General features: G+C 43.4%; 2 protein-coding genes and 1 long non-coding RNA gene across 4 annotated transcripts in view; 1 reads left to right on the plus strand and 2 right to left on the minus strand.

Moving 5' to 3' along the window:
* Positions 1–469: 469 nt before the first annotated feature.
* Positions 470–24,663, plus strand: LOC116685233 (uncharacterized). The gene is made up of 3 exons (XR_004330928.1): positions 470–479; positions 5,167–5,174; positions 24,509–24,663. It is a non-coding gene; the product is annotated as an uncharacterized LOC116685233 (long non-coding RNA).
* Positions 2,833–24,855, minus strand: part of LOC116685229 (NACHT, LRR and PYD domains-containing protein 3) — a 29,499-nt gene continuing 7,476 nt past the window's right edge. Inside the window, exons 5-9 of the mRNA XM_032510389.1 lie at positions 24,597–24,770; positions 24,084–24,257; positions 23,514–23,560; positions 22,842–23,390; positions 2,833–3,134 (exon numbers count right to left, since the gene is read on the minus strand). Of these exons, the coding sequence (XP_032366280.1) occupies positions 3,067–3,134; positions 22,842–23,390; positions 23,514–23,560; positions 24,084–24,257; positions 24,597–24,770 (1,012 nt within the window). The 3' untranslated portion in view covers positions 2,833–3,066. The remainder of the gene's footprint in view (positions 3,135–22,841; positions 23,391–23,513; positions 23,561–24,083; positions 24,258–24,596; positions 24,771–24,855) is intronic.
* LOC116685228 (protein NLRC3) lies at positions 6,587–14,883 on the minus strand. Of its 2 annotated transcripts, XM_032510388.1 has the most exons (4): positions 14,741–14,883; positions 13,228–13,345; positions 12,696–12,987; positions 6,587–8,483 (listed from the first exon to the last, which is right to left on the minus strand). In XM_032510388.1, the coding sequence occupies exons 3-4, from the start codon at positions 12,976–12,978 to the stop codon at positions 6,631–6,633; spliced, it is 2,136 nt and encodes a 711-aa protein (XP_032366279.1). In that variant the 5' UTR covers positions 12,979–12,987; positions 13,228–13,345; positions 14,741–14,883; the 3' UTR covers positions 6,587–6,630. The 2 variants fall into 2 exon arrangements, with proteins under 2 accessions (XP_032366279.1, XP_032366278.1); XM_032510387.1 differs by lacking the exons at positions 13,228–13,345; positions 14,741–14,883 and having other exon boundaries at positions 12,696–13,081.

A 24,855-nucleotide genomic window follows, 5' to 3' on the forward strand; every position in this document is an offset into this window, starting at 1 on the left:
GGAGACGTTCAAGTTGCCGACCTTTGGCTTTCATGAGACGCAGATCGGGGGTGAACCAAGGGGCGGAGACGGAGAAAGAAACAGATCTGCTTTTCAACGGTGCAAGTGAATTGAGAATATTATGGAGTCCAGTGTTGTAATGAGAGACCAGATCATCGGGGGTGGAGAGATTGTGAGTGTCAGGAAGGCGGGAGGAGTGGATAGTTGAAGTGAGGGTGGCGGGGTTGATATTCTTTATGTTCCGAAATGAAATAAGGCGTGGTATTTTTGAGATGGAGAGACTGAGTTTCACTGTAAATGAGAGGAGAAAATGGTCAGTTATGGAGAGTTCATCTGCTGTAAGGTCAGATGGGGTGACACCAGAGCAGCAGATTAAGTCCAGAATATGTCCTTTGGAGTGTGTCGGAAAAGTGGTATGTTGCTGACATCCAAAACTGTCTAAGCAGGAGGTGAAGTCTTTGGTGAGAGGCAGGTTTATTGTCCATGTGGATATTGAAATCGCCCAGCAGTATTATATTTGGTGAGAGAGAGGATAAGTGGGTAAGGAAAGCAGCAAAGTCATTTAAAAAATCACTATTCGGTTTAGGGGGGCGGTAGACAGTAGCAATGATGGTTGGAGTGGGACCAGACAATTTGCAGACAGCAGATTCAAAGGAGCTGAAGACAGACTCAGACACCGGCGAGACCTTCCACTTCTCGCGGTATATTATCGCGAGACCTCCTCCCCTGCCAGAGCCACGGGGTTGACAGATGTAAACAAATCCACTAGGAGTGGATTCATTGACTTCAGAAAAGATGTTGGGCTGTTGCCATGTCTCGGTTAAACAGAAAAAGTCTAGCTTACGATCGGAGATGAAGTCCTGGATGAGTTGTCCCTTGCCTGTCAGTGAGCGGATGTTGAGCAGAGCGAAGTTGAGTGAGGTGTCACAGCTGGTGGCGGTGCTAGCCGACCGGGCTAGGCAGGCTAACACGCTGTGGTCAACCGCCCGGTTGGTAGAGCGTGGAGGGCGACGAGAGCTGGACCAGATGGACTTTATTCCTGTTGAGCTGTTGTGGTGGAAATTCCTGCGGGACCCTCGGTGGATGTATCTCCGGCGGGGCTGAAAGGCGATGTCCGGGTGAAGGTGTAGAGCCGCTGGCGTAGGTCCAGGCAGGTGATAGCGCAACGGAGCAGGTCAATAGCGAGTATTGCAGCAGACCCATCAACAGCAGGCGAACAGGCAGCAGAAGAAAAAAAATAAAATAAAAATAAAATCCGGGTACAGACAAACACGATGTCTACCGGCCCAAATTTGGGATCAAAACTTTGGGCAGCGTCAACGGCCAGGAGAGCGGCGAGCAACAGCAGCAGCAAGTTGTGCCAGCGTTACTTCAACGGTCCGTCATGTCAGACTCCGGCCCCATATGAGAACAAATTATGGTGGAGAAAAGACAAAAAATGCGTCGCCACATGTAACTTCAGCTAAGGATGAACATCAACCAAAACCATCGTCGTTTTCGTGAGGGAAAAGCAAAATAAAAGCAAAATTACCGAAAACAAACAAGCCAGACGGAGCGGCGTCAATCTCGCCAGCGTTCCCGTTGCTAGGTTATGTAGTTGTGCTGATCAACCTTTAAACAGCTGATCAACCGTTAAACAGCTGATCAACCTTTAAACATCCGCAGCATCTCGTTAAGAAAGAGTTCAGATCATAGACCGTAAATATTACTATTATATTCATATATACAGTCTATGGTCTGGATGTTATTAAGAGTAACACTAAAATAATTAGAAATAAATCCTGAACAGCAAACAAGTAGAGAGCACTCGATGACCCCCCCCCCCCCCATCCTGGAGTTCACTGACTTTAAAAGTTAAACAGAAAGACCACAAACTCTCACAGGAACTTCATGCTTTTATTGTGAAAAGAGACAGAACTCCAAACTAAACATGACACAAGTCAACGGCATTTCTACAATTTCATGATCACAGCCTCCATCTTTTTTTATGAGAACTTATTGTATATTGAAGTTTTTTCTGGACTAAAGATGGATATGTGTCTGAAGAGATATTTTGTTTTGATAATCTTTTTCCAGCGTATCAGTATCCTGTGTGTTGGTCTTTCAGACCTTTTGTAGAGGAGACTACCTGTCCCCCCAGACCGGCCTTTAACGGATCCCATATAATAAAACTATTGGGAGCGGAGGCCCAGTTTGTTTCTCAGAACAACTTCATCTGATCCCTTATGAATGTGCAGAAACCAGCTCTCTGGAGGAGAGGGGGACCACGGCACCCCCTATAGGGGTTTTTGGGTTTATCTGGGAACTAAATGAACAAGGTCCATGGTGAGTGATCAGATAAAGTTCTAGATAAATATTCAGCATCTAATGCTCTATGAAATAGCCGCGAGGACAATAAGAACACATCAGTTCTAGTGAGGGATTTATGAGGGCATGAGTAAAAGGAGGAATCCCGAGTCTGAGGGGGGATCTGCCTCCAAATGTCTGTTAGATTCAGATCTTTCATATATGTTTGAGGGGTCTTGGCTGCTTTGGACCTGGAAGTGGTCTTAGTCCATTTGTCCAGACCAGGATCAAAACAGAAACTGAAACCACGTCCTATAAGTATTATGATGACACCTCGTCATCATAATTAGGGGAATATAAATTTAGGAGTGACCATTGTTCTGAGAATATTCTCCAATTAATAAAGACATAACGCCCTGAGGGATCAATGACAGTACCAAGTATTTCCAGAGGTGTACTTTTACTTCTCAAAGCGGCCCCCCCTCTGCCCGTTGAACTGGATGATGACGACCCTACCTGCCCTACCCAGTCTCTCTTTCATTATTCATGTTCCTGCAAAGGGAGCTGAGTTTCTTGTAGGAAAGAGATATCTACGTGTAACTTTTCACAGTATGTCAAGACCCTTTTTCTGTTAAATCGGCCCATTCAATCCATCAACATTAAAGAAGTTCTCATTGGTCACGAGGAATCTGGTCAATCATCCTGAATCATTTCATTCATTGGTTCATAACAATAAGCTGACATATTCCTGGAAGTGTGATCCTGTCCAGACTCAGCTGATCAGCAGTGAGAGACAGGAGGAGACTCTCCGTCCTCCACAGGACTCAGAGACACTGAGGAGCCAGGAGACCTGATCCTAAACCCAGGATAGAGAGTCTGAGTTGATGAGGTGTTGAAGGTGTGGAGGTGGATCAATGTGTCAGAGGAGACTGAGTAGAAGGACAGAGAGCCAGCAGGACAGTCCACATACACTGCTACTCTATCAAAGACAGGGGAAGAGGAAATGGAGGTTTGCATCATATTGTGATAGACACAGTCACCATCACCAGAGCAGACCAGACTCCAGGACTGATCATTACATCCAAACCAATAGTCATCACTGCCTCCTCTCCTCTCGATTCCTCTGTAACTCACTGATATATCAACCTCTCCTCTGGTCTGGACCTCCCAGTAACAGCGACCAGTCAGACCCTCTCTACACAGCAGCTGAGACCAGGACTCAAACCTCTCTGGATGACCAGGATATGGCTGATCCTCCTCCACCCGTGTCACCGTCCTGTTGTTGTGAGACAGTTTGAGTTTCCTGTCCACCGTGTTGGTGTCGACTGTGAGTTCACAGGAATCTGACAGAGAGAAGGAGACACAACACAGCTGCAGTTATTAACCAATCAGCTCTTTGGTGATGACATCACAGGGTTGAATGAGTGATGTCACAGTCTGATAAATGAAATTAAAAACACACTTACACTTCCTCAGACCTGGTGTCAACCATCTGACTCCAGCAGGCTCCACCCTGAAAGGAGGGGGGGGGGGGGGGGGGGGCATTACATCACTCTCTCACACAGCTTGGTTCTGATCTAATGTAACGCTGACCTGTCTCTCTCTCTAACCTGTATCTCTCTCACACAGCTGGGTTCTGATCTAATGTAGCGCTGAGATTTACTCATTTATATTCATTCCTAAATGAGACGTCAGAGTACGTCTCTAAACGATAACATGAGCCATGCAGCACCGGCAGCTGACATTTAAACCTCTAGATAACTAGCCTGCCTAAAGAAGAGATTAAGATTTCATCCACAAAGGAAAGCACGTCACCTTGTGCTAAGCTAGGCTAACCCTGTCCTGGACCTCTCTTTGTCGAGTTTGAACTGATTTGATCCCTGAAAAGAGGTTAGAGAGATTATGTTTCTTTAAACCACAGACAGATATCTGTCCCAACTACATCAACAATTAACAAAGGCAGTTATGATTTTAGTTCCTGGAGATGTTCTCCTTTAAAACTTCCTACACTAATATCTCCTTCTTGTTGATCAGTGTGTGTACCTGAGAGTGTCCAGTCTCCAGAGAGGATCCTTCAGTCCCGTGGACAGCAGCTTCACTCCTGAGTCTCCTGGATGATTGTAGCTCAGGTCCAGCTCTCTCAGATGGGAGGGGTTGGAGCTCAGAGCTGAGACCAGAGAAGAACAGCCTTCCTCTGAGATCAGACAGCCTGACAGACTGGAAACACACAGAACAACACACAGGAAGCCTCTGTCAACACGTGGAGCCATGTGCTAGTTCTTTCTTTGTTCTCCAGGTACATTTTAGTCCAGATTTAGAATCTTTAATATCATCTGCGGTATTTGATAATTCAACAACAAAAGCAAATTCAAAATGGATTAAAAATCCTTATGGGAAGTACCTCTGGGTCTAGAAAATAATAATTATATAATTAGTAACTACTGCTGAAGTTTATCGTATAAAGAGACACAAAGCTACACGTCAGCTGGTTATCAACTAAAGTTAGTCCGAGTTTAAATGGTCATCAGTTGAACGAGTTAATGAATCCTGACCTGAGAGTCTCCAGAGTGCAGTGTGGACTCTTCAGTCCATCAGAGATCAGCTTCCCTCCTGAATCCTGCAGGTTGTTGTTACTCAGGTCCAGCTCTCTCAGACTAGAGGACTGGGAGCTGAGAACTGAGGACAGAGCTTCACAGCTTCTCTCTGACAGGTTACAGCCACTCAGCCTGGAGAGACAACAGGAAACAAGACAGATAACGTGTGTGTTTAAAGGTTGAGTCTGGACTCGTTGTATATTTAGTATATTAAATCCCTTTCCAGTTTAAGTCCTTTCTGTTTATTTATAAAGAATTTGCAGATAACTGATCAAGAGTGAACCAGGTATCAACGTCACATGAAATTAAAACATAAAGGATTCTAGATCTCAGCCACAGGTCATATTTCATGCTTTATGACATGTGATTAAGAATAAAAACAAAATACTTAGGAAACATTTAAATACTCTCTGAAATTAGTCCTGACATGAGAAGGGCTTTTACATGACTTGAGCTTAAAGTTTATAGGAACATCTCAAATTAAGGACAAAGTAAGTTGATCTAACCTGAGAGTCTCCAGAGTGCAGTGTGGACTCTTCAGTCCATCAGAGATCAGCTTTCCTCTTGAATCCTGCAGGTTGTTGTTACTCAGGTCCAGCTCTCTCAGACTAGAGGACTGGGAGCTGAGAACTGAGGACAGAGCTTCACAGCTTCTCTCTGACAGGTTACAGCCACTCAGCCTGGAGAGACAACAGGAAATTATATATATATATATATATATATATATATATAGAGAGAGAGAGAGAGAGAGAGAGAGAGAGAGAGAGAGAGAGAGAAAGCGAGGGAGGTTTACTGCTCAACGCAACTGGCCCGTGGTCAAAACTTGTGTCCCTTTGCTGCCTGTCATTCTCCCCCCTCTCCCCTTTCATTTCTTCAACTGTCCTGTCCATAAAGGCCTAAAAATGCCCCCTAAAATAACCTTAAAAATCAACTGTATTCTTATTGTGGGGCAATTCGCTCTCAAAATAAAGAAAAACAGAGGATTTGTATTCCCTCCATGTTAAACGTTGGTCAGTCATCTTAAGCTAACTTTGGCAGTGTAACATAGAGATCGTGGAATTTTCTAAAACGTAATAACTACCGCACATATAAACACCAAACTATTCGGCTAACTTAATCTGGTCATAACTAAAATATCTACTGGACCAGACATAGTTTCATTGATTTATTTAACTTCTATAAATTTAGATAATATACGTCCACAAACATCATTGTTGACGTGTCAGTGGCACAGCTGATGTGGTCTTAACAGCTGATGCTGATTTGAGTATGTTCTAAATTTGTAGTGTACCAAACAGATTGTCTGGTCAGATTTACTTGTTGTATAATAAGGAATAAACAAATGTCCATTAATCAAAGTAAGATAATATTAAAATATAAATCATTTCTGGATGTCAGCCCTATTTCATCATTTATAAAGTGATTCTAAATCAGAATAAAATACTTTGAAAATATTCACTTTTCTTGAAGTATTTTCAATTCTCTGTTTTCAAAGATTATTGTTGTTGGTCTGACCTGAGAGTCTCCAGTGTGCAGTGTGGACTCTTCAGTCCATCAGAGATCAGCTTCCCTCCTGAATCCTGCAGGTTGTTGTTACTCAGGTCCAGCTCTCTCAGACTAGAGGACTGGGAGCTGAGAACTGAGGACAGAGCTTCACAGCTTCTCTCTGACAGGTTACAGCCACTCAGCCTGGAGAGACAACAGGAAGTTATTTATTATTAACTCCTGTTATAAAAAGATAGCAGAGTATTTATTGATGAATAAATCCCACGTACAGAGCTTTGTTGGAGGCTTTGACCACTGGCAGCAGCCTCAGAAGAGCCTCCTCTGAAGCAGAGTATTTCTTCAGGTCAAACACGTCCAGATCTTCTTCTGATGACAGTAAGATGAAGACCAGAGCTGACCACTGAGCAGGAGACAGATTATCTGTGGAGAGACGTCCTGAACTCAGGGACTGTTGGATCTGCTCCACTAGAGAACGATCATTCAGTTCATTCAGACAGTGGAACAGGTTGATGCTTCTCTCTGCAGAGAGATCCTCATCCATCTTCTTCTTGATGTACTCCACAGTTTCCTGATTCGTCTCTGAGCTACTTTCTGTCTGTGTCAGCAGACCCCGTAGGAAATTCTGATTGGTCTGCAGAGAAAGACCCAGGAGAAAGCGGAGGAACAAGTCCAGGTGTCCATTTGGACTCTGCAAGGCCTTGTCCACAGCACTCTGGTAGAACTCTGTTGATGATGTTTGTTTTCTCTTGTGTGAATTTTTTAGTCTGTCTCTAAAGACTTTAGGCAGCTTGGATGTTTTTTGTTTTCCTGCCATCAGGTTGACTCCAGAGTTGGTGAAGGTCAGATGGACATGAAGAGCAGCCAGAAACTCTTGAACACTCAGATGGACGAAGCAGAACACCTTGTCCTGGTACAGTCCTCTCTCCTCTTTAAAGATCTGTGTGAACACTCCTGAGACCACTGAGGCTTCTCTGATATTGATACCACACTCTGTCAGGTCTGATTCATAGAAGATTAGGTTGCCTTTCTGCAGCTGCTCAAAAGCCAGTTTTCCCAGAGACTCCATCATCTTCCTGCTCTCTGGACTCCAGGTTCGATCTGTCTCAGCTCCTCCATCATACTTGACGTTCTTCCGTTTGGCCTGAACCACCAGGAAGTGGATGTACATCTCAGTAAGGGTCTCGGGCAGCTCTCCTCCCGGTCTTGTCTTCAACTCGTCCTCCAGAACTGTAGCAGTGATCCAGCAGAAGACTGGGATGTGGCACATGATGTGGAGGCTTCGTGATCTCTTGATGTGGGAGATGATTCTGCTGGCCTGCTTCTCATCTCTGAATCTCTTCCTGAAGTACTCCTCCTTCTGAGGGTCAGTGAACCCTCTGACCTCTGTCACAATGTCAACACACCCAGGAGGGATCTGATTGGCTGCTGCAGGTCGTGTGGTTATCCAGAGGCGAGCAGAGGGAATCAGATCCCCCCTGATGAGGTTTGTCAGCAGCACACCCACTGAGGTGGACTTTGTAACATCGGTCAGGATCTCAGTGTTGAGGAAGTCCAGAGGAGGTCGACACTCATCCAGACCGTCAAAGATGAAGAGAACCAGGACCTCTTCAAACCTGCAGAGTCCTGCTTCTTTGGTTTCACTAAAGAAGTAATCAACAAGTTCTACCAAGCTGAACTTTCTCTCTTTCAGCACATTCAGCTCTCTGAAGGTGAAGGGGAATGTGAACTGGATGTCCTGGTTGGCTTTGCCTTCAGCCCAGTCCAGAGTGAACTTCTGTGTTAAGACTGTTTTCCCGATGCCAGCCACTCCCGTTGTCATCACTGCTCTGATTGGTTCATCTCTTCCAGGTGGGGTTTTAAAGATGTCTTCTTGTCTGATTGTTGTTTCTGGTCTGTCTGGTTTCCAGGATGCTGTTTCAATCTGTCTGACCTCATGTTGATCATTGACCCCTGTAGCCCCTCCCTTCATGAGGTAGATCTCTGTGAACATCTGATCCAGAACGGTTTGGTTTCCTGCTTTAGCAATCCCCTCAAACACACGCTGGAACTTCCTGTCTAGCTTAGATTTGAGTTTTCGCTGACACGCAGCACGAATCTCTGAAAGAATAAAACAATGATGTCAATGAGGGTTTGTTCTGGTGAATGTGAGTGTGCACATTTCTGTATTCATCAAATCTATTCACTAAAACAACTGATATGTTGGGTGTCTCAGTCAAAAAGTATAGAAGTAACAAGAGGCCAAACTCTAGAGAAGGTTGTGTTGGTTCAGTCCAAGATGGCGGAGCTGCAGCTCAGTCATGGGTGCGTTCTGTTGAGTTTCTCCTCTTGTTACTGCTATACTGTGTCTCAGTCAGACGTCTATGAACTCTTCATTGTCCAATAAACCTGAAGGTATATGACTTCATTACAGAGGGAATTAATATTGCCCAAGCAGTATCTTCCAGTGACATCAGAGTGTGCCAACTCTAACCAGCAGAGTTACCAAAACAGTCTGACTGGGTTTCATCACGTTAAATCGCAAAAGAAGATGGCGCCCCTGTGTTTGGCTGGCCGTCTCCCTCTGCTGAGAGTTTTAATGTTTCTCTTGTATTTGCTGTCTGTTGTACGGAGCGTGTCACCGCTGCTGGTTTATGATCGCCTGACACTTCTTAATATTCGCGAATCTCTGGAAAAACTGCCAATCTGCGGCTTTGCTGGTCACTCAAAGAGGCTTCCGCCTTACCTGGAGTCTATACCGCCGTATCTATGGCGTCCTTCCTGCTGGTTACCTCGCACCAGTCGCCGCAGAAAACGCGGAAAGCGAGGGGGAGTCCTCATTAAACTGAAAATGTCTCTGGCTTCCTCCCTCCACGACCCCTGCCGTCCACCAGCCGGAGACTTCACAGACTACAGTGGCTACGATTTGCGGAGTTCCACGGAGTACAGATATCGGTGGCTCCGACCGGTTCTTTGGGACACCGGAGTGCTGCTTCCGTGCTGTCGGCCTGTGCGGATCTCCCAGCGGGGCTGTGTGCCGGGAAATCTCCGCTCGCTCAGTCGCTTCTCTCTCCAGGCTGACCGATGCTCAGTTCACACGGCCCTAATAAATGTCAGATCCCTTACAAATAAGACGTTTATTTTGAACGACTTTTTTACAACACATGATCTGGATTTCCTCCTGTTGACAGAGACCTGGTTGAAACCAGGTGAGAACAGCGCCTTTTCGGAGCTCCTCCCCCCCGGCTGTTCCTTCGTCAGTACCCGCGAGCTGCCGGTCGCGGGGGCGGCCTGGCTGCTATATTTAAGGACAGCTTCAGATGCCGGACGATAACCGCCAATAACTTCTCCAGCTTCGAACTGCAGCTGCTCGTGATCAACCTTACCTGCCCTGTGCTGTGTGCCTTAGTTTATCGCCCACCCAGATCTAATAAGGACTTCCTTCAAGAGTTCTCAGAGTTTTTGTCTGAGTTTCTCCCAAAGTTTGATAAAGTGCTGATTTGTGGAGACTTTAATATTCATGTTTGTTGTGCAGCAAATCAACTGGCCAACGAATTCAAAGACCTTTTAGTCTCCTTTGATCTCACTCAATCTGTAAATGCACCAACACATGAGTATGGGCACACTCTTGACCTTGTCATCTCTCATGGGATTTCAGTTTCCCTCACAGAAATAGTCGACACTGCTATCTCGGATCACCTCCCTGTTGTTTTCGACTTTGCTGCCCCCCTACCTCCCAATAAGCCAGTCTCTCCAGCTTGCAGACGCCGAATTTTTACTCCATCAACGGCTGGGGAGTTTGCTGCTGCCTTCAGAAACTCTCAGCCGCCTGATGACTGTGGGCTGGTTTCTCCCCTTTGTCCAGACAGCCTACTCTCCACTTTCCATTCAACATGTTCTGCGATTCTGGACTCTGTTGCCCCTTTTCGGCAAAAAACTTCCAAAACTAAGTCAGATCCCTGGCTGAATGACCATACCCGTCTGCTCAGACAACAATGCAGGCAGGCTGAACGGCGGTGGAAAAAGGATAAACTGCATGTATCCCTGGGCTGGTTACGGGACAGTTTGGCTGCTTACCAGAGAGCTCTAAAGGAAGCCAAGTCCAAATATTTGTCCTCCATTATAGCTAACAGCTCTCATAATCCAAGACTGCTATTTAATACTATTGATTCCGTCATTAATCCATGCCCTACTGTCCTGTCCGATGCCTCCACTGCAACCTGTGAGGAGTTTGTGTCTTTTTTTACTGACAAAGTGGCATCTGTCAGGCAGAATATCTGTAATATGATTTTGTCTTTTGATGATGTCTGTGCTTCTCCGGCACAGACTGCTGTACTTGAGCGGTTTGAGACCATTTCTTTGCTTTCTTTTACTAAGGTGGTTAGTGGCATGAAACCCACTAACTGTCCCTTAGATATTATTCCAGCCAAGTTTTTAAAGGAGGTTTTGAGCTCCGTTGGGTCAAGTTTGCTTGTTTTTATAAACACTTGTCTTAGCTCAGGGTCTGTTCCAGCTGCCTTCAAACACACTTTGGTTAGGCCCCTCATAAAAAAACCGCATCTTGACCCCTCTGTGCTCTCCAATTTTAGACCTGTCTCCCACTTGCCTTTTCTTTCTAAGGTTTTAGAAAAAGTTGTTTTTATTCAATTGCAGACTTTTTTGGAGATCAATTCTATCCTTGATAAATTTCAGTCTGGTTTTAGATCCCGACATAGCACAGAGTCAGCATTATTAAAGGTGCACAATGATGTTGCCTTGTTTGTTGACGCTGGGAATCCTGCCGTGCTGGTACTGCTCGACCTCACAGCAGCCTTTGACACAGTCGACCATGCAGTCCTTGTATCTCGCCTAGAGCACGTCGGCATCCGTGGCACCGCTCTCCAGTGGTTTAGGTCATACCTGGCAAACAGGAGTTTCTCTGTCGCGATTGGTGACCACTGCTCCTCAAAGGCGTCACTGCCCTGTGGGGTGCCACAGGGATCTATTCTCGGCCCTATTCTGTTTTCAATGTATATGCTACCTCTGGGATCAATTATAAAAAAGCACAACCTGTCTTTTCACTTTTATGCCGACGACTTGCAGATATATTTGCCCATTAAACCAAACGAAAACACTGCACTTACCAAGCTTCTGGACTGCATCACAGATATAAAGCAGTGGCTGTCACAGAACTTTTTGCACTTAAACGACAGCAAAACTGAATGCATTTTGTTTGGTTCTCCATCTATGTCAAATGTTCTCACCACAATCTCTGGCACTCTGGCCCCCCTTTTTAAATCTCATGTCAAAAATCTTGGGGTAACATTTGATAATGGGCTAAAATTTGACAAACAGATTAGCTCTGTTGTCAGCGCAAGCTTTTTTCAGCTCCGTCTTTTGGCCAAAGTCAAGTCCTTTCTCAGTCGGCAGGATCTTGAGAAGGCAATCCATGCTTTCATCAGCTCAAGACTGGACTACTGCAATGCCCTTTACGTTGGCCTTAGTCAGTCATCAATTTCGCGTCTCCAACTCGTGCAGAACGCTGCTGCCCGATTTTTAACAAGCACGTCCAGACGTGAACACATTACCCCTGTGCTGTCGTCACTCCACTGGCTTCCAGTCCGTTTTAGAATTGATTTTAAACTCCTGCTGTTTGTTTTTAACGCCATTTATGGCTTGGCCCCCTCGTACTTGACTGAGATTTTAACTGTTCGCGATTGTGGCAGAGCCTTGCGCTCCTCGGGTCAGCGTCTGTTAGAGGTCCCGAGGTCAAGACTTAAACAGTGGGGCGATCGTTCTTTTGCCGTCGCTGCTCCCAGACTGTGGAACAAACTACCCCCTGACATCCGCACCACTACTGACCTCAGCCTTTTTAAAACGAAGCTTAAGACCCACTTTTTTAAATTAGCATTTAATTCCCACTAGGACAATACGGTCTCTTAGGTGTCCTCATTCTGCCTGCTCCTTTTTATACTTTTCTGGAAGGCTTTTAATGTCCTGCAGCGCTGCACCACTACAGCACTTTTAATTGTATCTGTATGTTCTGTATGTGTTATGTATTGTTTTATGGCTTTGTTGTAAAGCACTTTGGGGTACCTTCCGGCTATTGTAAAGGGCTATACAAATAAACTTGATTGATTGATTGATTGATCATGTTTTGTTGTTGAGACCCTTTAAATGTAGTTTCTCTGGTGGAGGATTGGGAGCTTGTTCTCTTCTTGTCAACACAACATATGTATCTTTGTAGATAAGAGGGAGACACAGGTAACACAGCTAATGGTTGTTGATGACTGGGATATACAAGTTGGATCTTTGTTACATCCATCTTTTAAATTTATAATGAGTATGACTTACCTTCACCTTCTGGGGTGTTGACTTCTCCATGACGCAGTAACTTCTTCACCAGATCATTTAGATTCATCTTCACTAAAACTATTTTTGTCACATCAATAACCTTTGTACTGTGGGTCTCGAACATCCTATCCACTGTTTCCTGCCTGTTGGCTTTCTCCAGTTTACTCTTTGGGATTGCTGGGAAGTCGGTGAGGACTCCCTGCAGGTGCCACTTAAATACATCAAAGTCCTCAGCTCCCAAGTCTTTTAAAGTTCTGAAGACGACTTCTTGAGGCGTCTCCATCTTTTGTCTCTGCAAAGATCCAGAACATACCAAAAAGAACACCGCCACTTAACAGAAATGTTTTGGGATATTAAAATTACAGACCAGTTTTGTAGATTATGCTATGATGATAATTCAAGGCTCATTCATGGATCATTACATAATGGTAATTACTAAACCAAAGTAAGGGTTCTGCATTCATTAAGTAGACAGCAGTGTTTTATCTGAGAGGGTCAGGCAGGAGATGAGATGATTGGATCAGCTTCTCACCTTTCAGACAGGAGCTTCTCAGGGATTGGTCATTACTGAGCTCGTCATCTAAATGTACGTCTCCAGGTTCTGGTCTGAGTCCGATGCTGTTAGCTTCATACACTCAGCTCTGGTTTCTCTGGGTCAAATAAGAAGGATTTACCAGAAACCTCCACAGAATCAGACTTGACTTTAGTGTCATTGTAAGTAGAACAAACCTCTGAGCTACACTATGGTGCAACATAAAAACATCAAATAATAACTGATGTGTTCATTTCCTCCTGTCTTAACTACTGCAGTTCTCTGTTGTATTTCCTTAGTAAGACCTCCCTGAGTTACTTGTAAGGGGTCCAAATGCTGACACCAAACCTTGGACCCAGTCCTTTAAAAGGTCTCATGTTACTGGTCCTGCTCGACTCAGACCTACTCATCACAGTCACCATGGGAACAGTTGCCATGCTGTGGTGGTGTGAAGCACTTGACCCCAACTGGATTTCTAGGGAGTAATGGGAACTGAAGTGAGGGGGCGTGAGCCAGCCACCGGAGAGCAAAGATGGCAAGTGGTTGTACCCAGAGAACTCATCAGGTAAGATCCTGAGGTGCATCATGGGACCCCCATGAGAGGAAGACTTTGAGAAGGCTCAGACCGTCAATACTTGGAGATGTATATACTGATGTAATACTATCTATTTAATCAGTTTTACTTATTTAACGTAGTCTAATCAGTTAAGTCGTATGCTTGTCCTTGCTTACTTTTGTAATAAATACATAATCACCGCATTTAAGTAGTAGACATTGGATTTATTTATTTCTTAAAGTGGTACTTAAAAAGGTAAAGTGTGTTTAAAATCTTTAAAGGTTCTTATAGAATACAGCCATGGTTGCCCAGGTAACAGCAACTACTGGCTCGCTTTATAAATACATTAGACTTTTTAAAATCATCTTAACCCTTGTGTTGTCCAATAATAATAATAAGATTAACACTTATTATTTTTATCATCCTTTTTTCGACATGTGACATCAACACAGTATTATTTTTCTACCAACTTCCTACAACTAGTTTTACTACGTTTTGGAATCCATGGTCAATAACCCTCATTTATATAGAAATATACCTAAAATTTGAGTTAATAAAGCAGAAATTATGAATTATTTTACAAATATAATAGTAAGATCAGAGGAGCGTATGTTGAGTAGAAGCTGATTTGAAATCAATGAAAGTGATTAATTGTATTTGCTGTGATGGACTCCATCCTTTTATGGTAATTTGGTTAAAATGAATTCCATATTCCTGATCTAGACGTTGGTAAAAGGGTCAAATGGGACCCGAGGACAACAGGAGGGTTAAAGTCTTTCTGTCCTCTCACATGTTTGGGACGTCTTTGCGTCTCACTGCTGAGGCTCCAGAAAGACATCTGCAGTTAGAGTCCCAACATGACCGCTGATGACACACACACACACACACGGAAACACAATCATGGTTACAGTCACTCACACACATCCCCCTCCCCATCATGATGAAGCTGTTTCTTACCTCCTTTAGAAGTGAGGTGACCCTCTCTCTGAAACTAAAGAACCACAGCTGGAGTTGACGAGTAGAACGTTCCAGACAGACGAGTTCAGAGACCTTCAGCTGGAGATCCACGTTGAGAGAAAGAACTGAGACACGGACTCTGGAATGTGAAAGGAAACAGGAAGTAAGAGGACCCGCCCAGAGAGGCTCAGCATTAGCACATCCACTGGAGACAGTTACCATGCAATACACACACACACACACACACACACACACACACACACACACACACACACACACACACACACATAATTGAGGTAAGGTTGGAGACACTATCTTATGTAATCATTACATTGTGTGTGTTACATCGGGTTAAAAGAATAACATTTACAGGAAGTGAAACATAAATAGATTTGTAGATTTACACTTTGACATGGTTGGTTTTAATATGCAGCAAAATCATATTTTAGACATTTGCTCCTGAAAATGATGCATGACAATGACGGAAATAAAGTGTTTGACCCTCAAATTTATATAAAAGACACTCAGACCCCCCGATGTGGAAACTAGGCCATGAGATGCTTTTTTTGTTAAGTTAATGAGATTAGATAATACTTTATTCATCCCACAGTGGGGAAATTGTGACGGTTAGCTGAGGATAGGACCCAAAATGCAGAGACGAGAACAGCAGGCAGGCAGGCGAGGGTAAGCAGGGGTTTATTGATAACACACAGGGACACAAAAGGCAGCGGGCAAAAGTCCAAAAAGGACAAGAGGAAAACAAAACATGAAAGGGAGGAAAGAAACTGGACAACAAACCGGAAAAAAACTCCAAGAGAAAAACACAGCGTAGGGGAGAGAAGGCACGCTGACAGGAACACTCCAACAGGACAAAAGGACCTGACCAACATAGGATCAATAAGGGGTATCCACATAGGATCAATAAGGGGTATCTACATAGGATCAATAAGGGGTATCTACATAGGATCAATAAGGGGTATCTACATAGGATCAATAAGGGGTATCCACATAGGATCAATAAGGGGTATCCACATAGGATCAATAAGGGGTATCTACATAGGATCAATAAGGGGTATCAACATAGGATCAATAAGGGGTATCTACATAGGATCAATAAGGGGTATCAACATAGGATCAATAAGGGGTATCTACATAGGATCAATAAGGGGTATCACATAGGATCAATAATGGGTATCAACATAGGATCAATAAGGGGTATCAACATAGGATCACTAAGGGGTATCTACATAGGATCAATAAGGGGTATCACATAGGATCAATAAGGGGTATCAACATAGGATCAATAAGGGGTATCCACATAGGATCAATAAGGGGTATCAACATAGGATCAATAAGGGGTATCACATAGGATCAATAAGGGGTATCAACATAGGATCAATAAGGGGTATCTACATAGGATCAATAAGGGGTATCAACATAGGATCAATAAGGGGTATCCACATAGGATCAATAAGGGGTATCTACATAGGATCAATAAGGGGTATCAACATAGGATCAATAAGGGGTATCCACATAGGATCAATAAGGGGTATCAACAAAGGATCAATAAGGGGTATCAACATAGGATCAATAAGGGGTATCAACATAGGACCAATAAGGGGTATCCACATAGGATCAATAAGGGGTATCAACATAGGATCAATAAGGAGTATCCACATAGGATCAATAAGGGGTATCTACATAGGATCAATAAGGGGTATCAACATAGGATCAATAAGGGGTATCCACATAGGATCAATAAGGGGTATCTACATAGGATCAATAAGGGGTATCAACATAGGATCAATAAGGGGTATCCACATAGGATCAATAAGGGGTATCAACAAAGGATCAATAAGGGGTATCAACATAGGATCAATAAGGGGTATCAACATAGGACCAATAAGGGGTATCCACATAGGATCAATAAGGGGTATCAACATAGGATCAATAAGGAGTATCCACATAGGATCAATAAGGGGTATCAACATAGGATCAATTAGGGGTATCCACATAGGATCAACTATGCCACTCTCCCTCCCAATCCAGTTAAGGGGACATCTCTACCTTTTAATTTTTCAGGATTACCATATCCACATAGGATCAATAAGGGGTATCAACATAGGATCAATAAGGGGTATCAACATAGGATCAATAAGGGGCATCCACATAGGATCAATAAGGGGTATCCACATAGGATCAATAAGGGGTATCCACATAGGATCAATAAGGGGTATCTACATAGGATCAATAAGGGGTATCTACATAGGATCAATAAGGGTATCAACATAGGATCAATAAGGGGTATCAACATAGGATCAATAAGGGGTATCCACATAGGATCAATAAGGGTATCAACAAAGGATCAATAAGGGTATCAACATAGGATCAATAAGGGCATCCACATAGGATCAATAAGGGGTATCCACATAGGATCAATAAGGGGTATCCACATAGGATCAATAAAGGGTATCCACATAGGATCAATAAAGGGTATCCACATAGGATTTTTTTTTTTTTTTTTTTTTTTATTTTACCTTTATTTAACCAGAAAGAAAACTCATTGAGATTAAAAATCTCTTTTCCAAGAGTGTCCTGGCCAAGATGAGCAGCAGCACAAACAACAAGGTTGCAGACATATAACAAAATACATATATCATAAACATAAAACATAAAACACTTTATGCTGTTAATAAATAGTGAATAACAAGGTCATAAAATATCTAAATTTCAACAATAGTGAATAACAACAAGGATCGTCAGAATTATCAATCATAACATCTACAGCCAGTGTGTTCAGCCTCCATGTCATTTAAAAGTACTTTAAAAGCAGCCAGTGAAACCATCTCCTGAAGATTCAGGACAGTTTGCAGCTGATTCCAAGCATAGGGGGCCGCGTACTTAAACGCCCCTTTTCCTAATTCAGTCCGGACTTGAGGGACAGATAAAAGTAATAAGTCATCAGAACGAAGACAATATCTTCCTGTACCTTTCTTTATGATGTAGGTTTGAAGGTATGGGGGAAGCAGACCAAGCATAGCCTTATAAATTAGAGTGTACCAATGATTAAGTCTACGGGTGGACAATGCAGGCCAACCAACCCGGTCATACAATGAACAGTGATGAGTAAGGGCTCTAAAGTTAGTGATGAACCTAAGAGCTCCGTGGTAACAGTATCCAAAGTTTCAAGCTTTGAGTTGACGATGCATGTATATACATCGCCATAATCCAGCACTGAGATAAAAGTGGCAGCAACAAGTCTCTTTTTGGCCTCAAAGGAAAAACATGCCTTGTTTCTAAATAAAAACCCAGCTTCAGCTTCAGTTTTTTCACCAACTGCTGAATGTGAGGTTTAAAAGAAAGAGAGTCATCAATTAGGACCAAGATACTTGTATTGAGATACGTACTCAATCTCGGAGCCCTGAGAAGTAATGATGGGAGGGAGGTTCCGGACTTTGATTTTGCACCAGAAAACAACATGAGTTTCGTTTTGTCGTCATTCAAAACAGTTTTAAATCAAACAAGGTCGCTGTACAGTATCAAATGCAAGTTGTAGCTGACAAAGTGCCTGGTTTGGTGTAGATGCAGAGCAGTATATTACAGTGTCGTCAGCATAGAAATGAAAATTAGCGTTGGAGACATTTTGATCAAGAATGTTGATATATAATATAAATAGGAGTGGTCCCAGCACTGACCCCTGGGGCACCCCCTTGGATACCGCAAGAGGACTAGAAGTGAGACCATCTACCTGCACGCACTGAGATCTGCCTGATAGATAGTTTCCAAACCAACAAACTGTTTGTTCGGACAATCCAATACTGAATAGTCTTTGTTTTAATAAAGGGTATCAATATAGGATCAATAAAGGGTATCCACATAGGATCAATAAAGGGTATCCACATAGGATCAATAAAGGGTATCAATATAGGATCAATAAAGGGTATCCACATAGGATCAATAAGGGGTATCAACATAGGATCAATAAGGGGTATCAACATAGGATCAATAAGGGGTATCTACATAGGACCAATAAGGGGTATCCACATAGGATCAATAAGGGGTATCTACATAGGACCAATAAGGGGTATCCACATAGGATCAATAAGGGGTATCTACATAGGATCAATAAGGGGTATCCACATAGGATCAATAAGGGGTATCTACATAGGATTAATAAGGGGTATCAACATGGGATCAATTATCCTTTGAATTATAACTTCATATTCGTTATTAGCTCTTTATAAATTATTTTTTATTCATATGCATGCACTAATATTTCTAACCAGAATCCTTTGTATATAGCATTATGTCAATTAAATATGTTGACTTTATATCATGTAATACATAAACTACACAAATAATCCATAACCAAAGAAATAAAATGCGTAACAAAATAAATATATATAGTAGGTATATACTGTACACTCACCTATAGGATTATTAGGAACACCATACTAAGACTGTGTTTGACCCCCTCTGCCTTCAGAACTGCCTTAATTCTACGTGGCATTGATCCAACAAGGTGCTGAAAGCATTCTTTAGACATGTCGGCCCATATTGAGAGGACAGCATCTTGCAGTTGATGGAGATTTGTGGGATCACATCCAGGGCACCAAGCTCCCGTTCCACCACATCCCAAAGATGCTGGGGCCATTTTAGTCCAGGTTGAGATCTGGTGACTGTGGGGGCCGTTTTTTGACAGTGAACTCATCGTCATGTTCAAGAAACCAATTAATTGGAGCTTTGTGACATGGTGCATTATCCTGCTGGAAGTAGCCATCAGAGAACGGGTACATGGGGCCATAAAGGGATGGACATGGTAAGAAACCAGACTCAGGTAGGCCGTGGCATTTAAACGATGCCCAATGGCACTAAGGGGCCTAAAGTGTGCCAAGAAAACACCCCCCACACCATTACACCACCACCTGCAGCCTGCACAGTGGTAACAAGACACATTCTGTTTGCGCCAAATTCTGACTCTACCATCTGAAGGTCTCATCAGACCAGGCAACATTTTTCCAATTTTCAACTGTCCAATTTTGGTGAGCTCTTGCAAATTGTAGCCTCTTTTTCCTATTTGTAGTGGAGATGAGTGGTACCCGGTGGGGTCTTCTGCTGTTGTAGCACATCCACCTCAAGGTTGTGCGTGTTGTGGCTTCACAAATGCTTTGCCGCATACCTCGGTTGTAACGAGTGGTTATTTCAGTCAAAGTTGCTCTTCTATCAGCTTGAATCAGTCGGCCCATTCTCCTCTGACCTCTAGCATCAACAAGGAAGGAGTGGGCATATAGCCTATACTACAAATAACCAATCAGGAGCATATAGCCTATACTACTAATAACCAGTCAGGAGCATATAGCCTATACTACTAATAACCAATCAGGAGCATATAGCCTATACTACTAATAACCAGTCAGGAGCATATAGCCTATACTACTAATAACCAATCAGGAGCATATAGCCTATACTACTAATAACCAATCAGGAGCATATAGCCTATACTACTAATAACCAATCAGGAGCATGTAGCCTATACTACTAATAACCAATCAGGAGCATATAGCCAATGGCACTAAGGGGCCTAAAGTGTGCCAAGAAAACATCCCCCATACCCAGAGGTGGGTAGAGTAGCCAAAAATTGTACTCAAGTAAAAGTACTGTTACTTTAGAATAATATGACTCAAGTAAAAGTAGTCATCCAAATAATTACCTGAGTAAGAGTAAAAAAGTACTTGAGGAAAAAACTACTTAAGTAGTGAGTACCTGTTGAGTAACGTCTGATTTATTTCTTAACACAAGCATCAACCAGACCGACAAAAATACAAAATAATCCTATTTAGGCAAATTATAGTCCATCCAATCAATAAAATAAATTAAAATTAATTTATTACTTACAAAATAGCTTATTTGAGAGACTTGTCACATCAAATTTGGATGGATACTGCATGTGTAAAACATCCTGTATGTGACCTAAAAGACAAACATCCACCTCTCCACAGCAGAACTACAACCACCGCTACGTCTCCTCAGGTTAGAACCACCGCTACGTCTCCTCAGGTTAGAGGTTGAGTTGTTGAACGCTGACATGTCCGTTTGTTTTGGTCGACACAGAAGACGCCGCATATCGTAGCTTTTCCTAAAAGGTAACCATGCTTTCACTATGAGGCCGGGGGGTTGGGGGGGGTCCTCCTGGTTTGCGTTGCCTTGGCGACGTTTTGCTTCTGCTACGAGTATGGTCACATGACTGAACAACGACGTGTGATTGGTTAAGCACAGTCACGTGGTAGAGCCTTCAGCGTTAGACTCTCTCTCTCTGTCAAAATAAAACATTAAAATGAGACGTACGAGGGGGTAAAAACAATGACGCGTAGTAACGAGGTCATTGGAGCCTAATGTAGCGGAGTAAGAGTACAGTTTCTTCTTCACTAATCTACTCAAGTAAAAGTAAAAGTATAGTGATTTAAAACTTCTCCTAGAAGTACAATTTTTTCAAAAACTTACTCAAGTAAATGTAGCGGAGTAAATGTAACTCGTTACTACCCACCTCTGCCCATACCATTACACCACCACCAGCAGTCTGCACAGTGGAAACAAGGCATGATGGATCCATGTTCTCATTCTGTTTACGCCAAATTCTGACTCTATCATCTGAAGGTCTCAACAGAAACCAGACTCATCAGACCAGGCAACATTTTTCCAGTCTTCAAGTGTCAATTTGGTGAGGTCTTGCAAATTGTTGCCTCTTTTTCCTATTTGTAGTGGAGATGAGTGGTACCCGGGGGGGGGGGGGGGTTGTGCGTGTTGTGGCAAACAAGTAGAGAGCACTCGATGACCCCCCCCCCCCCCCCCCCCCCATAATCCTGGAGTTCACTGACTTTAAAAGTTAAACAGAAAGACAACAAACTCTCACAGGAACTTCATGCTTTTATTGTGAAAAGAGACAGAACTCCAAACTAAACATGACACAAGTCAACGGCATTTCTACAATTTCATGATCACAGCTTCCATCTTTTTTATGAGTACTTATTGTATATTGAAGTTTTTTCTGGACTAAAGATGGATATGTGTCTGAAGAGATATTTTATTTTGATAATCTTTTCCCAGCGTATCAGTATCCTGTGTGTTGGTCTTTCAGACCTTTTGTAGAGGAGACTACCTGTCCCCCCAGACCGGCCTTTAACGGATCCCATCAAATAAAACTATTGGGAGCGGAGGCCCAGTTTGGTTCTCAGAACAACTTCATCTGATCCCTTATGAATGTGCAGAAACCAGCTCTCTGGAGGAGAGGGGGACCACGGCGCCCCGTATAGGGGGTTTATCTGGGAACCAAATGAACAAGGTCCATGGTGAGTGATCAGATGAAGTTCTAGATAAATATTCAGCATCTAATGCTCTATGAAATAGCCGCGAGGACGATAAGAACACATCAGTTCTAGTGAGGGATTTATGAGGGCATGAGTAAAAGGAGGAATCCAGAGTCTGAGGGGGGATCTGCCTCCAAATGTCTGTTAGATTCAGATCTTTCATATATGTTTGAGTGGTCCTGGCTGCTTTTGACCTGGAAGTGGTCTTAGTCCATTTGTCCAGAGCAGGATCTAAACAGAAACTGAAACCACGTCCTATAAGTATTATGATGACACCTCGTCATCATAATTAGGGGCATATAAATTTAGGAGTGACCATTGTTCTGAGAATATTCTCCAATTAATAAAGACATAACGCCCTGAGGGATCAATGACAGTACCAAGTATTTCCAGAGGTGTACTTTTACTTCTCAAAGCGGCCCCTCCACTGCCCGTTGAACTGGATGATGACGACCCTACCTGCCCGACCCAGTCTCTCTTTCATTATTCATGTTCCTGCAAAGGGAGCTGAGGTTCTTGTAGGAAAGAGATATCTACGTGTAACTTTTCACAGTATGTCAAGACCCTTTTTCTGTTAAATCGGCCCATTCAATCCATCAACATTAAAGAAGTTCTCATTGGTCACGAGGAATCTGGCCAATCATCCTGAATCATTTCATTCATTGGTTCATAACAATAAGCTGACATATTCCTGGAGGTGTGATCCTGTCCAGACTCAGCTGATCAGCAGTGAGAGACAGGAGGAGACTCTCCATCCTCCACAGGACACAGAGACACTGAGGAGCCAGGAGACCTGATCCTAAACCCAGGATAGAGAGTCTGAGTTGATGAGATGTTGAAGGTGTGGAGGTGGATCAGTGAGTCAGAGGAGACTGTGTAGAAGGACAGAAAGCCAGCAGGACAGTCCACATACACTGCTACTCTGTCAAAGACAGGGGAGGAGGAGATGGAGGTTTGCATCATATTGTGATAGACACAGTCACCATCACCAGAGCATACCAGACTCCAGGACTGATCATTACATCCAAACCAACAGTCATCACTGCCTCCTCTCCTCCTGACTCCTCTGTAACTCACTGATATATCAACCTCTCCTCTGGTCTGGACCTCCCAGTAACAGCGACCAGTCAGACCATCTCTACACAGCAGCTGATACCAGGACCCAAACCTCTCTGGATGATCAGGATATGGCTGATCCTCCTCCACCAGGGTCACCTTCCTGTTGTTGTCAGACAGTTTGAGTTTCCTGTTCACCGTGTTGGTGTCGACTGTGAGTTCACAGGAATCTGACGGAGAGAAGGAGACACAACACAGCTGCAGTTATTAACCAATCAGCTCTTTGGTGATGACATCACAGGGTTGAATGAGTGATGTCACAGTCCGATGAATGAAATTAAAAACACACTTACACTTCCTCAGACCTGGTGTCAACCATCTGACTCCAGCAGGCTCCACCCTGAAAGGATGGGGGGGGGGGGCATTACATCACTCTCTCACACAGCTGGGTTCTGATCTAATGTAGCGCTGACCTGTCTCTCTCTCTAACCTGTATCTCTCTCACACAGCTGGGTTCTGATCTAATGTAGCGCTGAGATTTACTCATTTATATTCATTCCTAAATGAGACGTCAGAGTACGTCTCTGAACGATAACATGAGCCATGCAGCACCGGCAGCTGACATTTAAACCTCTAGATAACTAGTCTGCCTAAAGAAGAGATTAAGATTTCATCCACAAAGGAAAGCACGTCACCTTGTGCTAAGCTAGGCTAACCCTGTCCTGGACCTCTCTTTGTTGAGTTTGAACTGATTTGATCCCTGAAAAGAGGTTAGAGAGATTATGTTTCTTTAAACCACAGACAGATATCTTTCCCAACTACATCAACAATTAACAAAGGCAGTTCTGATTTTAGTTCCTGGAGATGTTCTCCTTTAAAACTTCCTCCACTAATATCTCCTTTATGTTGATCAGTGTGTGTACCTGAGAGTGTCCAGTCTCCAGAGAGGATCCTTCAGTCCCGCTGACAGCAGCTTCACTCCTGAGTCTCCTGGATGATTGTAGCTCAGGTCCAGCTCTCTCAGATGGGAGGGGTTGGAGCTCAGAGCTGAGACCAGAGAAGAACAGCCTTCCTCTGAGATCAGACAGCCTGACAGACTGGAAACACACAGAACAACACACAGGAAGCCTCTGTCAACACGTGGAGCCATGTGCTAGTTCTTTCTTTGTTTGTTCTCCAGGTACATTTTAGTCCAGATTTAGAATCTTTAATATCATCTGCGGTATTTGATAATTCAACAACAAAAGCAAATTCAAAATGGATTAAAAATCCTTATGGGAAGTACCTCTGGGTCTAGAAAATAATAATTATATAATTAGTAACTACTGCTGAAGTTTATCGTATAAAGAGACACAAAGCTACACGTCAGCTGTTTATCAACTAAAGTTAGTCCGAGTTTAAATGGTCATCAGTTGAACGGGTTAATGAATCCTGACCTGAGAGTCTCCAGTGTGCAGTGTGGACTCTTCAGTCCATCAGAGATCAGCTTCCCTCCTGAATCCTGCAGGTTGTTGTTACTCAGGTCCAGCTCTCTCAGACTAGAGGACTGGGAGCTGAGAACTGAGGACAGAGCTTCACAGCTTCTCTCTGACAGGTTACAGCCACTCAGCCTGGAGAGACAACAGGAAACAAGACAGATAACGTGTGTGTTTAAAGGTTGAGTCTGGACTCGTTGTATATTTAGTATATTAAATC

Source organism: Etheostoma spectabile, unplaced genomic scaffold, assembly GCF_008692095.1.
Source record: "Etheostoma spectabile isolate EspeVRDwgs_2016 unplaced genomic scaffold, UIUC_Espe_1.0 scaffold00569674, whole genome shotgun sequence".
In the NCBI taxonomy this organism is placed as follows: domain Eukaryota; kingdom Metazoa; phylum Chordata; class Actinopteri; order Perciformes; family Percidae; genus Etheostoma; species Etheostoma spectabile.